At 32.4% G+C, this 16,884-nt stretch overlaps 3 protein-coding genes across 3 annotated transcripts; all 3 read left to right on the forward strand.

The window, feature by feature from the left end:
* Positions 1–457: 457 nt before the first annotated feature.
* Positions 458–5,654, forward strand: LOC105646586 (uncharacterized). Its single transcript, XM_012232455.4, has 3 exons — positions 458–765; positions 881–1,290; positions 5,044–5,654. The coding sequence occupies exons 1-3, from the start codon at positions 601–603 to the stop codon at positions 5,474–5,476; spliced, it is 1,008 nt and encodes a 335-aa protein (XP_012087845.1). The 5' UTR covers positions 458–600; the 3' UTR covers positions 5,477–5,654.
* Positions 5,655–7,709: 2,055 nt separating this feature from the next.
* On the forward strand, positions 7,710–10,866 carry LOC105646585 (PHD finger protein ALFIN-LIKE 1). Its single transcript, XM_012232454.4, has 5 exons — positions 7,710–8,026; positions 8,105–8,137; positions 8,675–8,897; positions 9,933–10,053; positions 10,402–10,866. Exons 1-5 carry the CDS (start codon positions 7,936–7,938, stop codon positions 10,657–10,659), a joined length of 726 nt encoding a protein of 241 aa, XP_012087844.1. The 5' UTR covers positions 7,710–7,935; the 3' UTR covers positions 10,660–10,866.
* Positions 10,867–11,000: 134 nt separating this feature from the next.
* On the forward strand, positions 11,001–13,339 carry LOC149498495 (protein PHR1-LIKE 1-like). Its single transcript, XM_089717603.1, has 6 exons — positions 11,001–11,930; positions 12,070–12,146; positions 12,316–12,355; positions 12,462–12,519; positions 12,611–12,680; positions 12,775–13,339. The coding sequence occupies exons 1-6, from the start codon at positions 11,825–11,827 to the stop codon at positions 13,204–13,206; spliced, it is 783 nt and encodes a 260-aa protein (XP_089573729.1). The 5' UTR covers positions 11,001–11,824; the 3' UTR covers positions 13,207–13,339.
* The last annotated feature ends 3,545 nt before the right edge of the window (positions 13,340–16,884 follow it).

The following is a 16,884-nucleotide window of genomic DNA, read 5'->3' on the forward strand; positions in this document are numbered from 1 at the left end:
TGTTTCAATAAGAAATTTTTTTAGACAAATGAAATTGACTTGCTGGACTTAGAACTGGTCCTCCTTATTTGCTCGAAAACAAATCAAAGGGATATATATATGACAGACTCCGTAGCTATAATTAAATCATTAAAAAAAAAAAAAGAGCAAGTAAGAGAGCAAGATGGATCTAGATATGCGTCCAGAAGAAGAAGAGATCACTTCCAAAAGAACTAAAATCACTTGGGATTTAATGAATCTTAGTTCAAAAATCTTTTCAAACTTGATGGTAAAAAATGAAAATATTAATTGGACCGTTTTGTTGAAGAGAATCAAAACAAAGGGATAAAATAATATATTTTTCAAAAAGTAGGACGAATTAGTTACTTTTGGCGAATTATAAGGATTGATTATATTTTTTCCACCCAAATTTTATTAAACGTTCGGGCAAATAAATTTACTAGCCCATTAAAAAAACAGACCCAACCCACAAAAAGGAAGCCTAAGAGGTAAAGCAAATCTTCAATTTATAAAGCAACAGTGAGTTAGTTAACCGCCGGAGCAAACCATAGCAAATACTCACGGTGACGGAGAAACAACAAGAAGAACAACCACAAAGGGATGGGCATTGATTACTATAAAATTCTACAGGTCGATCGAAGTGCGAAGGACGATGATTTGAAGAAAGCTTATCGGAAACTTGCTATGAAATGGCATCCGGATAAGAACCCTAAGAACAAGAAGGAAGCTGAAGCCAAGTTCAAACAAATCTCTGAAGCATACGATGTAATGAAATTCATCAATTCTTATATTTATCGCCTTCATCTCTCTTTTTAGTTAAAAGTCTAAGTTATCTAATTTTTCAATTCTCGTGATTTATACTTGTTTATTGTTATTTTAGGTTTTGAGTGATCCGCAAAAGCGGGCTATTTATGATCAGTATGGAGAGGAGGGTTTGAAGGGGCAGGTGCCGCCCCCGGGAGCTGGCGGTTTTGGACCGGAAGGGGGCTCTACAACATTTCGGTTCAATCCCAGAAGTGCAGATGATATATTTTCAGAGATTTTTGGGTTTTCGAGTCCGTTTGGAGGAATGGGTGACATGGGTGGCCCACGAGCTAGTACTTCAGGGTTTTCAAGGGGTATGTTTGGGGAAGATATATTTTCTTCATTTAGAACTGCAAGTGGAGAGAGCTCTAATATGCCACGAAAAGGGGCTGCCATTGAAAGGACATTGCCGTGTAGTTTGGAGGAGCTGTATAAAGGACATACTAGGAAGATGAAGATTTCAAGGGATGTTACTGATTCTAGTGGGTAAGCCTTTTCTTTTCTCAATTAATTTTTTATTGCTAAATGAGGTCACCCCCCTCCTCCCACACACGTCCCCAATCCCACCCCACCCCAACATAAAGTTCATACTATCGGGAGGGATAATGTGATCTATAATTTCCTCGTGACTAAAAATTGACTATGTTCTTGCCCAGTTTGTCAGGAGAAACTAACAAAATAGGATTTGAAATTTGTTAAATATACTGTTCAACCGTGTCATTGTTGTGTAAAGGTATTTCTTGACTCATTAAATCATGTGATTTGATGGTTGAGGTCACTGGATCTAGCACTGGAGTTGAAATCCATACGTGTTGATTTGCGAACTTCATGACTTGTTGAATATATTTTTATTATATAAAGTTATGGCATTAGCCTTATTATCTTAAGGTGGATTTTTATGACGATAGTGGTTAACTAATTCATAGTTTTATCAAAAGGAGCATTGTGTGACTATGCTTAACACTGAGCCAGGAGGCTGTCATGCCAAAACTATGGGCTTAAAGTCACTTATGCATATAAATGCAAGATGAGTGCGTAAAATGCATGTGAGGCTTATAGCCTTTAGATTTTGAGAAATCACACAATTGCAACTGCTCCTGGATTCTCACATTTGTACAACATGGGGTCATTTTTATGACTTCAGATGGTATTATTGTTGCACTGTCCCACACCTTTACACAAATATTGTAAAATGGTAGATATTTTGTGACAGTTCTTATCATTGGGACCTTAGTGGCTAATAATTGCAATCAATCAATCAATCTTTCTTTCTTTCTTTCTTTCTTTCTTTTTTTTTTTTTTTTTTTTTTTTTTTGAGTTCCTCTTACGGCATATCTTGTCAATTCATTGTCTAATTTATGATTGATATACATGTAAACCTACTTAGATGTTGTATTAACAATTGTAATGCTTTGGAGTCCAAATACTGGGTATCATCTCATAAATGGTATGACTGATGATTGACATGATAACAATCTTTAGGTATCCTCGAACAAAATGTGTGGTAGAATAGAAATATTTCCTCCAGTATCCATCCCATGTACATCTAAGCTTGGGAAGGAAACATGAGATGTTTGAACAAAGGTGGTTATTTTTTGCTTATGTTTGATCTCCTATGTCTTTTTTATCTATTAATTATAATCATTCTTATTCCAAGCAACACTAGGCTACTAGCAGCATATAGCCATATTGAGTTGATTTTTTTTTTTCAAGGAAAAAAAGTGACAGAGATCGTTTTTCTCTATTTACCGACCCAATCAGCTAAAGAAAAATAGTTACCTTTTCTTGCTAAGATACCAGATTTACATGAATTTTTGGTCGACTTATTACAAGTGAAGCGGCTTATATGAGGATTATTAGGATTAAATTTACATGGATCCTCAATGTTTCTTTAATTGGTTGTTTTTCGGTAATTGTTTGGCATTGCCTCAAGGATTGAGGGTGCTACAGGAACCATCCTTTGTATCTATAATTGTCATCCTCATAATGCGTGTGCATTTTGACAAATCATCAGAGGCGTGACACATGCATATGTTTGATATTTGTACATGTTACCCAATTTTATGGAATTCTGTGGGAGAAGGGTCGTGGTGTTGGATCCATGACCCACCATTACTTGTTTTTTGGGTGTACAAAATTCAGCTAATCCCAATTGGTGAGACTTGCAGGATACATGGTTCATGGTCTGATAACATTTGAGAGATTTTGAGATGGGATATGATGATTTATTTTGCAGCATGGTTAGTGGTTTTATGTTTAGAACTTGTAGCGGAGTCGAGACTTTTTCCCTAATTTTCGAGTATTCAGTGATATCTTCTCCTGGAATCCATATTGCGATTGGATCATGTTGTTTTCTGTGTTTGAAGTTCTATTTGTCTTACGCTTTTTTTATACTGTTAGTGTCTGATAATCATTGGAATTAGTATTAAGGTCTGTTAGGTGAATACTTAATGTGAATTTTGCCGTTGGTCCTTGTTGGCATTCCACAACAATGCAAAAGAGATTACCTTTTTAAGCTTTTGTAGTAATACGCAAAGATAGTTATGTGCAAAGCAATGTACTTTTTTTTTTTTTTTTTTTTTTAATCTTCCTTTGTGAATTGTAATACACAAGGATAGGTTTTCTTCAAGATTACATATTCTATCTGTGGTTTCAAGACTTGCCTCAAAAGAAAAGGAAAGGGACAATTCTTATGGGATTTTGGTTTTCTAGGTGTAAGAGTAGGGTACTTCTTTTGAATTCATCCTTTGGTAATAATTTCAACTTTTATTCCTACTATATATATTCTTCTTCTTTTAGTTGTTTAACACTGTCAAATGCCCATTTATTCATTTTGTTCCAGTTCCTTGTAGGAAATGTAAATGGTTCCAGTGAGGTCTTTTTTTTTTTTTTGGGTTTTGGCACAACTTGAAATTCATTAAGTTTGGACAAAATATAATACAAACATAGATTTTAACTATTCTTAAATTGAGTCAATTTATCTTCATGTCAATAATGATGTAAGGCTTAGTTGATCAAAGCCGATGTTGGAAACAAAGGGATTCATATATCTGACCCCAACTTACTTTGGCACTAAAGCTTAGATGTTGTTGTTGTTGGTCTATCTTCATGTCAAAAAGGATGCCAACCCACAAAGGTAGAAATCTACTTCTAAAATCAACCTTTTCTTTCATTTCATATGCTAAAATTATCCTTCCATAAAAGAGAAGAGTTAAAAAAGGAAGGCTCTTGGCGGCATACTCGCTCCTCAAACTTTCCTTTCTAGTTTCATTCCTAAATTCCTATTTTGCTCGTAGATCCTTTAACAGTTGCAACCTCTAAACCCCTAGCTGTAGTCGTTAACTTCCATGCTGAAACCAGCATTTTTCTTAGTAATGCAGAAACAGCTACTATGGGATCTTGGTTGTATATGTTAATGGAGAGAGAGATGAATCATTTTCCTAGCTGTCATTCTTTTTATTAAAAGATCCCATAGTTTAATTACTTTATGCTAATACACATATTTTGACCATATATGTCTGTCATGCTTGTTTTCGGCCAAAATGTGAGGTATCTTAAATTCTGGTCCAAGCCGACAGAATCTTTTTGATTCCTCGTGTAGAAGAGATATAGAAAAATCATTACTTTGAGGCATAGTAATCTTTTTTTTTTTTTTTTCTTTTAAGTCTCATTTGCAGAAATTTAAATCAAATATACCCTTTACTTTACTTTAATCACGAATTTCATCTCTCAAATAAATGAACTGACCATTTATGTTGCATTTTATTGTGCCATAGATTATGGTGCTTGGTTTTAGGGAAGCTATGGCTGCAAAAGGTAGATTTGTGACATGAACCCGCCAAAAGTAAAAAAGTCAAACTTACCAATAGATAATATGTTGCTTGGTTTAATTTGAAGCCGACCAAATAAACACTTGAACCTGTTAAGATTAATTCAGGTCTGCAGGTTACAGTCAATTTGGTCAAGTTTACCTGAGTGTTGAGCCTCTCTAGTGCCCTATGACATGTACTAAATTCTAGGCATCACTGAGGCTGTCACCACATGGAATGGAGTTCTAGTCAGTAAAATGGACCCTGTTGTTATCTGGTTGCCAATAGGAACTTGTATTCTGGTAATTAAGGGGAATTGAAATTAGAAAGGCTAGTGTACTACAGGTCCGGTAGCAAGATGATAACCAGATAGGTACTTGCTAAAAATCTCTGTTATGGGCTTACTATTTTCCCTTCTTTGCTGATATAGGAGACCGACCACAGTGGAAGAAATTCTTGCAATTGAGATCAAGCCAGGGTGGAAGAAGGGAACAAAAATCACTTTTCCGGAGAAGGGAAATGAACAACGAGGAGTTAAACCGTCTGACCTAGTCTTCATCATTGATGAGAAGCCACACAGTGTCTTCAAGAGGGATGGTAATGATCTTATAGTTACCCAAAAGATATCTCTTGTCGAGGCTCTAACAGGCTACACAGCACAAGTGACAACCCTTGATGGCAGGAATCTGTCAATCCCTATCAACTGTATCATCAGTCCCACCTATGAGGAAGTAGTTAAAGGGGAAGGGATGCCTATTCCCAAAGAACCTTCCAAAAAAGGGAACTTGAGGATTAAGTTTAACATAAAGTTCCCTAGCAAGCTCACGGCGGAGCAGAAAACTGGGATCAAGCGGTTAATATAATCTTCATAAACAGTAATGATGGCTGTCCCTTCCATCTCTAAAATCTGTGTAAGCTTTCCATTGCATTAATTTTCTTTGCTGATCCAATCCAGAAAGAAAATTTGCGTTGCAGAATTGGAATTTTCACTATAACAGTTATTTAAAGTTTAAATATTGTTTTCCATGTTTCACTTTTCAATATTCTTTTTCTTTCTAGTATTACTGTTATTTTTTTTTTTTCTCGAAAGCACCCCATGCTCCTTTCTAAAATCCTTTTCTTTATTTTATTGCCTTTGGCAATGCCAATGGCTGATGAATGAACATGCTAATTAATTATTGACTGAAATTTTTATGATTTAATGCTCCTGCTACGTCATGATAAATTTATTTTATTTTCTGTACATATTTAATTTCTAGGAAGAGAAGATTTTGAGTATCTCAATATAATTTTATCTGTATGTTTTACACCATATTTTGAAGGTTTTGAAGATTTTGAGAGCAATGCTCACAGGAAGTTTCAATTTGATTTTGTTAATCAATATTTTTATTAATAGTTTTCTTAAATATTATGGTGTAAAATAAAATCTCATTTTGCTATAATACAAAAGAATAGTAAAAATGGAGATATCAGATTCCACCTTGTGTTCATATTTTTTTTCCAACAAACAATAATTATAAGATTTTCATTTTTTACCTTTATCATGTTAACATTTCTGTTTATTTTAGTTACTCTAAAAATACAAAACAAATAACCGTTATGTTCAGTATGTCATGTATGTTAAAATATATTATTATTATTATTAAGTATGTCCGTTTAATTGTTATAGGATTCCCACCTCCAGGGGAATCCTATAACAATCGATATCCAATGGGATGGATATTATTTTTTGCTACAGCCAGGGTCTAGTGCGGGTATAGCATAATCATATCTATTCGTGGATTGCTTATTTATAAACTTATGAGCTAGTCTGCATATAATTTTTATGTATAAATATATTTTTTTAAAAGTTATTTATTAAAAAATTTTTAATAATATAATATTGAAAAACAAGCATTTATTATAAAAATAAAAATATTAATAAAATTTAGCAGGTATGTTCTAATTTTGAAAATAAACTTATAAATTATTAAGTTCATGCATAAATTAATTAAAATGAAATTTTTATAAATTTTGGTAAAATGCAATTTATCCATGATAATTGCATAGCATATTTGCATGGACAGTTGGAAAATGTTGTAGCATTTTCAATTTTTATTTTAACTCGTTGAACAATGTAACTTATCAAATTACACATATCAATTATGCTTAAAAATATAGTTTATTTCATTGATTAGTTAGCTGTTGATGTGGTGAGAGTTTACATTAGACAAGTGAAAGAATTATTCTTTATGTATAATTCATTAAGAATTTTGAAAGCGTTTAGTTTAGTTTAATTTAATTCATGTAGATGATAATTGATTCATAATGAATAATTTAGTTGCAAGTGTTTGATAAATTTTTTAAAAAGCTGATAGACAGACTCTCCAAATATGTCTATCTATGTTTTGAAGTTTTCCCATATTTGCTGCTAGTTGATTTGAGTTTTTATTTTATTTCAGCTCCATTAATCTCAATAAAATAACTAGTAATAAAATTCCATTAACCTCAAAAAAAATAACAACTAACAAAATTATTTTTTAAAAGTTAATATTTTTATGATCATATTATTTATAGTTATTTAGAAATAATAATAATTTTCTATTAAATGTTATTTAAAGAAATTTAATTAATATTTTTTATTTATATAATAATTAGAATAAAAAATAAAATATTTACCCAAAAATAAAAAAAAATATTTATATTCTTAATCATCATTTTACATTTTAATAACAATTAAATCAAGTACAAATATTTATCGGTTAACAGTTATCTACCATCAATCAAACAAAACGAGTCCTTCGACAGATAAAAAAAAAAAAGACTATCTGTGTTCCCTAAAGTGCCGGTAGCATAACCGTACCCAACATTCAACAACCTCCCTATTGCCTTTTAAATATTTGGGACGAGCTCCAGTTCTGTACTTTAAAGTTTCAGGTTACTTTTGTTGTGGATAAAAATAAAAATAAACCAAGAAACCATGGGTTAAATGGAAAATAACAAGAACAAAGAGGAGCAAAGCAGAAGTTGTATACAATTTTTGCCATCTACACTCCACAGATTATTTATTAAAAAATTTATACGCCCGCTAAACCAGTAAAATTGTGCGCGCCATTAGCAATTTTACCGCAATTAGCGTCAACATTACAACACTTCCCTCTGCTTCTTTCTTTCTTCCCTTCTCTCTCTTTTCCTCTGTTTCGCTTTTACATGTGTACTTACGTCTCTCTTCGATCCATCCCCGTGGCTTCATATTCTCTTCTCTGCAATTCCAAAATGTCCAATTAATACAATTTCACCGCTAAATTTTGAAACCTAATCTTTTGATCTACTGTAATCGGCCATGGAAATGGCCTCCAGTCCGCGAACCGTAGAGGAGATCTTCAAAGATTACAGTGCTAGAAGAGCTGGAGTTGTTCGTGCTTTAACTAACGGTAACTTTCTCTCTATTTCTTTAATTTTTTTGGTATCTGTGTAAATATTTGACCTTGGCTTGATTCTTATTTGGCCAGATGTGGATGAATTCTATGGACTCTGTGATCCAGGTAATGTTCAATGGTGTAACTGTAGATCGGAACTTTTCTTTATTTAATTTCTTGTTTGGTTGTTTGACTTAATAGTTTGGTTTCAGTTTAAGAGTCTGTTTGGTTCCTGAGAAATTGTGAGAAACAGGGAGAGAAAGTAATTTGAACTACCACTTGGACTCTCTGCTGTTGTTTTATATTTAGAATAATAAAGACGTATATTTTGAAAATTGCTTTTGGTAGCATATGCTGAAATTTCAGATAGAATTGAAAGCCTAAATTCATCTTGCAATGTTTTGTTGATTTATATAGCTTTTGACTTTGCATTTGAATTTTAATATGTTAGCCTCTACAGGGAAGGAAATTTTTTAATGTAAATATAGATTATTTAGAGTAAGTAGATAGTGTAAATCGGTTATTTGGTATGTTGTGAACTGGAAAAAATTGAAGCTTTCTACTTCCTCTGGTTTTTCAGAGATAAAACGGGAATTTGTTTCATGTTTTGGGTTCCTTTGCAAATTTGTGACATTAAGTTTATTTTGATTCATAATGGACTAGAAAAGGAGAACTTGTGTCTATATGGACATCCAAATGATACCTGGGAAGTAAATCTGCCAGCTGAGGAAGTTCCTCCTGAGCTTCCTGAACCAGCCCTTGGAATCAATTTCGCAAGAGATGGCATGGACCGAAAAGACTGGCTTTCACTTGTTGCTGTGCATAGTGATTCGTGGTTGATTTCTGTGGCTTTCTATTTCGGAGCTCGTCTTAATCGACATGACAGGTATATTACTGCAGATCTTCTGTCTGAATGAAAGCTTGGTGCAATTGATTTGTTTGTCTCTCCATAGCACTTATGCTTTTTATACTTATTTTTCAGTTACAGCAGTCTTGTACTCTCCTTCAAATTAATTTATAAGCATCTTTGACTTGTTATTTGGAGTTACTTTAGAGGATTATTTATCATGCAGAATGACAGGAGAAGACTGATTGAGTAACTGATTCTTGTTTCAGTTTTTAGACAGCAGAGCACTTTCTTAGTTTCTTATTGTTTTCTTATCCTGTTAATAGCAATAGGATAAATCATTCTCCAAAGTAGTTTTCTATTTTAGATGGATCCTCCAAAGTCCAAATATATATGGTTTGAATTGATCATGCAAAATGGTTGCTAAAAAGCAGGATACACAACATTTTTACTAGGGATCTTGTATTTAACTATCTATATTGGGAGAAATTTTTTGAATCCTTTAATGTAAAATCTCTCATATGATCTAATACTAACTTTAACTGCCATTATGATTCGTATTCTTCCTATATGATCTAATAATTTCTTCTGTTGATCATTTCTCTTACTTGGAAGACGACGGATCTTAGTCTAACAATAGGGTTACTCTGTTGCGACTTGGAAGTTAATTTTAGACCATGGGAACAACTTCATTACAATGTAAGGGGAAGAGTCGTATATTTGACGCTCCCTAGTGTCGCAATGCAGTAGCATGCTGGGACACCTGTTTCTTAGTCATTCCTCCACCCTGTAGGTAACTGAAAAGGTGGTGAAGCTGCACAAGTTGACCCTAACAAGAAGTCCTTTGGATGATTGTTAGAAGCGTCATGCTACCTTGAGTCACATAGTTGGAAGTCAGAACAGCTATCCACTGCAAAAGATATGAAGAAAATTTATATCTGCTTTGGCATCAAATATTGTTTGGGAGACCAAAAATTAATGATTTGCATATTGAAATGTTTTCTGACTGTTCTATTGGTAAACATGTTTGACCATAGCTTTTCTTCACAAACACGAGTAAATTTTGGTTGACAGGAAACGGCTTTTTAGCTTGATCAATGAGCTGCCCACTGTCTATGAAGTTGTGACAGAAAGGAAACCTATAAAAGAAAAGCCCAGTTCAGATAGTGGAAGCAAATCACGAGGCAGCATAAAGGTTTGATTAACCAACTCAATTCGGCATAACTCGGTTGTATGAGAATTAAACTTGATCAAAGAGTTTTTTGTTCTCTTTTTTTTCTGTAAGATTCTGGTTCTTTCAACAAAGACAGTAATTAACAAAAATCTATTTTACCATATATTACTGAATGGGCATCCAAAAACTGTGTTTATCTTCTTTTATACAGAGCATACTTTCAAATTGGATGACAGGAATTTTCTTATCGTCAATCATTCATTGGTTACTGCTTTCTTTCTTTCTTATTGTCCTCTCCCCCACACCCCCACCCCCCCCCACCCCTACTCCCCTGTTAAATGCCAATGACTTGTCTCCTTCTTTCTGTAGAGATCAAGTGATGGTGGTCAAGTAGTGAAGAGCAATCCTAAGCTCACAGAGGAGGTTTACGAGGATGATGAAGATGAACATACTGAAACTCTTTGTGGAAGCTGTGGTGGGAGTTATAGCGCAGATGAATTCTGGATTGGCTGTGACATTTGCGAGAGGTGGTTTCATGGAAAATGCGTGAAGATAACACCTGCAAAGGCTGAGAGTATCAAGCAATACAAGTGCCCATCATGCAACATGAAGAGGAGCAGACAGTAATGTAACTTCAGCATCAGTGAAAGTAGTATTAGTAATATTTCTTATGCAAATTATGTGTTTAAAAAAAAAAAAAAAAAAAAAAAGCCTTTTTTCATAACATTTGTCTTGAAAGGTTCAAAGTTTGCCTTCTTCCTTGCTAATCCTGTACTTAACTTATGTAATCTAATCTCTAAATTTTATGGTAACCGAGTTGATATTATTTGCCAATTTTTGGTGCTTCACTATCATTAAACTAGAAAACTGCATGATTTGCATGATGTTGCTGACTGGTCTGGATCATGTTCAAGGAATTATTTTTGGTACTTGGAAATTGAAATGTACTACACAAAAGGATAGCTCTTCACTCAGGATTTAAACCTAAAACGCACCTTACTAGTTATTCTCCAATTTATTATGAATAGTTCATAATTGCAAAAGTGAACATGTATAGTTTTATGCATATATCAGCTTTAGATATTTCCTTTGATCGACAAATATCCAACAGCCAACAGGTGTACCATGTGATATTTGTTATAAGAATGTAGTGTATCTATTATCCATTTTGCAAAAATAGTGTTAATAAAATGAACCGGGTTGAACTCACTGTAAGCTCAAATGGGGCTGGATTGCTCAAATCTTATATTTTGATTAAACATTTTGTTCCAAACTAATGTGAGCCAACACACAGCACACTGGACACCATCCTTTTAAGCTTTAAAACTTGAAAACCCAAGAAACCAATAGGATCTCGTTGACTAACCCGGATGACCGGGTCAGAGATGTTTGACCCGGGTATAATCCGGGTCAGACACGGTAGAAAAGGACACCTGGGTCAGACAGTTAACAGTTGCCTATGAGCTGTATATTATTTGGAAGCATTTAGCACCAACCTTGAATTTCCGAGTTCGAATGTCTTTGAACTCTGCATATATACATATATAATACAATTACTTGGTTTATTCCGACAGTTACAGACATTATAAGGCATCATTGTTATCAGTTATCATTAGTTCTCATCGACATTGTTACAATAAATCTTTTTTTCTGTCCATAACTATAGTTGTCTCAGTCCTTCTTGTCCTCTGTAATTCTCCTCCCTTACAAGGAGGAGGAGGAGGAGAAGTTCCTGTCCTTCAAGTATTGCTCATTCCTTAATTATAATCACTGTTTAGCTTATTATAATAATATGGCTTCAAGTCGAGCAGATGCCTCAGGCAAAGAACGGTTGCGTTGGACACAACCATTACATGATCGCTTCGAAATGGCCGTTAATCAGCTGGGCGGTCCTGATAGTAAGTCTCTCTCCCTTTGTGCATAGAGGGTATTTTTGTAATTTATTCTCTGTATATTTATTTGCATGGCTAGCTTGTGCATGGTTACTCTGCAAGTTTATGAAATCTTTTTTTTTAATTAAAAATTATGTATTTTCAGGGGCGACCCCCAAAGGTATTCTGAAGGCTATGAGCACTCCTGGACTCACCATCTACCATGTGAAAAGCCACTTGCAGGTGCTTCCTCATACTTATGCATACTAGTCATCATTAATTCTGAATTAAGTATTTGTTTTTATTTTTGGAAGAAAAAAATTTTTTTAAAACAAATTTTATGTGCATGTCAATTAGTTGCCATCATTTATATATGATTTTAATTTTTTTTTTCTTTTTGTACTTTCTTTAGAAATACAGGATATCAAAATTTATCCCGGAATCAAACAATAGTAAGTGTGGAATATTTTAATTTCAATATTTAATAATCTCTCTCTTTTTTTTTTTAATTTTTAATTTGGCTTACATATAATTGTAAATGTTTATTTTTCCCTGCAGAAGGAAAGTTGGAGAGGAGAAATATATCAGAATTGCTGCCAAATTTTGGTACAACATCGTAAGTTTAATTAATTACTACATTCTTTTTTAAAAAATTCTATAATAGAATTTTTTTTTCTATTAAACATGTGATTACAAAATTTTTGCAGAGCTGCTCAGCTCAACGAAGCATTACAGATGCAAATGGAAGTGCAAAGGCGACTAAGTGATCAACTTGAGGTACCAACAAAACTGAAACTTCTTTCTTTTATTTATTTTTTAACAATCTCTGTTGATTTTCATTTTGGTTGGTTTCTGTGTATATATTTGCAAGGTTCAAAAGAATTTGAAGGCTAAAATTGAAGCTCAAGGGAGATTCTTGGACAGAATTGTTGTCGAACATAGAAACCGACCGATGAACGTTCGAAAGCACAACAAATCTTCCTTTTCCACATCACTTCCATCCCTATGTGATGAATCGGAATCAAATTACAGTAAGGAGTTCGAATCCTATACAGAAAATATCGACAGGGTTGAAAATGAAATACAGTGTGAACAAGATGATGAGTTTCAAGCTCTCAAGAGGCTTAGAACTGAAAATGATGTTTTGCCATTGCGATATAAGCTCGAACAACTCAATTCGGATCCTTACAGTAACCTGCAGAATATGATCTATGAAAGAGATGATGCAAAATTTTCAAACAACATTGATTTGCCATGGAGTTCTCCGTCTTGCTCATTGCCTTTATTACCTAGCTTCTTATAAAGTCTATATAATTAATATTACTGTTATTAATTATTATAACTGAATAAAAAGAATAAGGATATGAATGTGATAAGAAATATTTGGGTGTTTCATGGAAATATTCTTACTTTGAAGATGAGGAATACAATCAAAATATTTCTAGTAATTATGAATATTTTGAAATAAGAATGATGTAAATTATAAGCTGTAATTGCTCAATTTGTAGACTTAATTTGATGTTAATTAGATTCAATTTTGTAATATATTTCATAAATTTAAATGTTAATTACTTATTAGATGATCATTATAGAGTGATTACAAAAGTTTGGATTATTAAACCCTATTCGGCTAGTAAGTATCGGTGTTTTGATAATTAAGAGTCATGAATATAAAGACATCTAGGAGATAATATATGTGTTCGCGTGTGTGTTTGATGTCGTGATCAAAAAATATCCAACACAATTATACATTAAAAATTAAAATGTTTATGTATAATAGCCAATTTCTTTTTTATAAAAATAATAGCTAATTTCTTACTTCAACCGCATAAAAATTTGAAATAGAATTTTTTGAATACATTATATATTATGTTCATTTATTTATATATTATAGTTAACCAGATATGAAAAGGCTACTACGAATGATTCAAGGATCAACATTCCGTAAGGCCCAATGGGCCGGATAAGCCCACAAAACGAGCCATATAGTTAGCTGTCGAAGATGTAAACGACGTACTGATTACTGTATTTTAAATTTTAAACGAAAAGCATCCGTTTGGTAGTCCAACGACCGCGCGTGTGAACCAAAAGAAGGAGCAGATCAGACCAGAAAGTCCGAAACTGAACTATTGCATTTGACTCTTTAGTAATAAGCTGACACATACTCAAGTTATCAACCTCTATCGTCACCGGTTTTAAGTTTTCATCCCAAGCCGCCAGCAAAATTGACCAATTACCAAATATGGTAGCCGTAAAACCTCCAAACCCTTTTTTGGTACCATCACTGTCCTATAATTTTGGACTTTGATTTAATTTACACATTAAAAAATTTTAGTTAATATAATTAAATTATAACTTCTGATTTATTTTTTCCTAATATACTTTTATGTTAATATTTCATTAAAATTAAATGATCTTATATTAAATTGTCCTTAAAATTAATCAAATTATACTCAAATAATTTGATTAATAGAATTCTTTTGAAAGATTTAATGTTGATATTTTAAATTTTTTTTTATTTATATCGAGATTTAATTAATGATAATATAGAGTATTATATTTATTTATTAAATTAAGGTAAAATAGTAAACTATGTATATTACTCTCTCCGTCTCAAAGTTGTTTAAGATTTTTTTTACATAGGGATTAAGGAAATAAATTAATTTCTCTAAATTATAATAAAACTAAGGATAATTTAATTAAATTATTCTTTGTTGAATTGAGTATGGAGAAAAGATAAAAAGGAAATTCTTTGCATCCAAATGAGATATGATACATATAAAATTTTCATCTACTACTTCCATTTCCATATGTAGAAAGCAACTTGTGCCCACACGTGTATCAATATGTAAGACTATATCCCTCCGCTTAAAGGAAGAATGGTCAATTAAATCAACTTTCTTGGATTAATTATAATATTTTTTTTTTTGTTAACACAAAAATTAGATAATGAAAAGAAATAAATGTTGGATTGATTTTAAAAAATCACAGTTTATATAGACATAAAATTAAAATAAAAGAAAATTCTTGTCTAGCTTCAATGTGAACATGGAAAATAGTACTAATACATAGGCAAAATTACGAAAATATTCATCTATATACTTTTTACGAAAAATTTTATGACATTCTTAACTTTTATTTGAACCTATTAAACATTTTAACTTATAAAATTACATACGTTAAACATTTTATTGTGTTTCAATTAGAACAAAAGAGGCAAATTCCTTTTAAAAGTATGTAAGAAAAGAAAAAGGAGATCCAAATATGTGCACTAAAAGGGCTCACACGTTGTTCTTATGCAAAACAAAAGTGACAAAAGGAGAACAAAAGCTTTTGCCTTTTCTCATCTTTTTTCATTGATACTCTGCGTGGCATTCTGAAAGAAAGGCCACAAACTTGTTTGAGTGGAAAGGAAAAATTGCAACATTTTGCATTATAAATAAATAAATTATTTAATTAACAAAAATGGGTAGAACCCACAAAAATTTGTGTGAAAAGAAAAACAAAATTGGTTTTCTATTTGTGATTAGGCCAATTATATGCAATGTACACTAGAAACTTTTTAAGATAAAATACATGATTAGGATAACTAGAGGAGGAATGTTGGACCACCCAACCCACCAATTGCACTACCTTCCTATGCCAATAAATAATATTACATATAGGGTTAGTCCTTCCACGTGCTTGGGTTCCACTTCCTCACACAATATTAACATACACTGTTCAAATATTTACAACATGTTTCATTTCCACATTAATTTAATTCCAAATATTCTTTTTCTACACAAGTATTTTTACATTCAGATTGAAGTGGTATTTTTCCAAAACCTAAAGCTTTAAATCTCTCTTTTCTTCTTTCATGGGTGTCAATAAACTCTCATCGGTGATCACCCTTTTTTTTTTGTTTATTTTTTTGCAAATAATTCTATACAGATCTGAGTTATTGTTGTCATATCTTGAGATTTTATTCTCAGATCTAGTTTTGAATTATTATTATCACCATATAGAGATTTTATCTAGCATATTTTGTTATTTGGATGGTTATATAGAAAGAAGTGTAGATTTCCTCTCCAATAGAAGGAATTAATTGAAAGGTAATGAGATCGAATTTGTAGAAAGATTATGAAGTCAAACAGTAGTCATGAATAGCCACCAAGTGCAGCATGCGATCGCCTATGACATAAATATTATACTCTGACAACTCGATCAGATACTTCAAATCAAGACAGTGTTTTTTTATTCTTTGTATAAGTAGTTTATTATTAAGCTTTCAATAAAAAATATAGAAATATATCGACCTGTATCTCATATCTGTATACAGTTTTCAATTAATAAAATTGTAATTTGATTTTTCTTAAAAAAATTTTTCAAATTCCAAAGTGGTCTAGTATAGAGGCAAGGCAATTAAGCTCAAGTATATACACACTCAACATCACAAGTTGGAGTGTGGTAAATGCAAACACTATTCAATTTCATATTTGGGTTGTCTTCTTTAATACGGTCAAATTTGAATCCTTACCTTCATTGACTATCAAAAAATCTCTTGAAAACGAGGCAAAAAAAGTAATTATGCATGTACTTACCTCAATTTGTTTCCATCAGAAAGCTTGAGATGAGCAGAGTTTGAAATATTTTTGTTGTCTCAATCACACAAAGTGGAGAAATTCCAAGTTGGATTAGAACCTTTTTCCATACTAGTAGTATTTTCCAATTAGAATACAAGTGAAGTGATTTGCATGTTTTGTTGATTAAATCAATTCAAGTGTTCAGATAAAAACATCACGTGCCACAAAACTAAAATCAATGTTCAAAGTTGATCGGGATTGAATTATAAGTTTTCTACCACATTATCTAAACTAGGAAAATCCATTCATATACATATACGACGAATCAAAAATTAGGGAGCGCTCGTTAAAAAGAAGAGAGAGAAAAGGACAATGGAGGAGAGACACTAAAATTTTGCTAGTAAATTTAACCTTTA

The sequence above is a fragment of the Jatropha curcas genome, chromosome 2 (assembly GCF_041381405.1).
Source record: "Jatropha curcas cultivar XTBG-Jc1 chromosome 2, XTBG_Jcur_1.0, whole genome shotgun sequence".
NCBI classification, from domain to species: Eukaryota; Viridiplantae; Streptophyta; class Magnoliopsida; order Malpighiales; family Euphorbiaceae; genus Jatropha; species Jatropha curcas.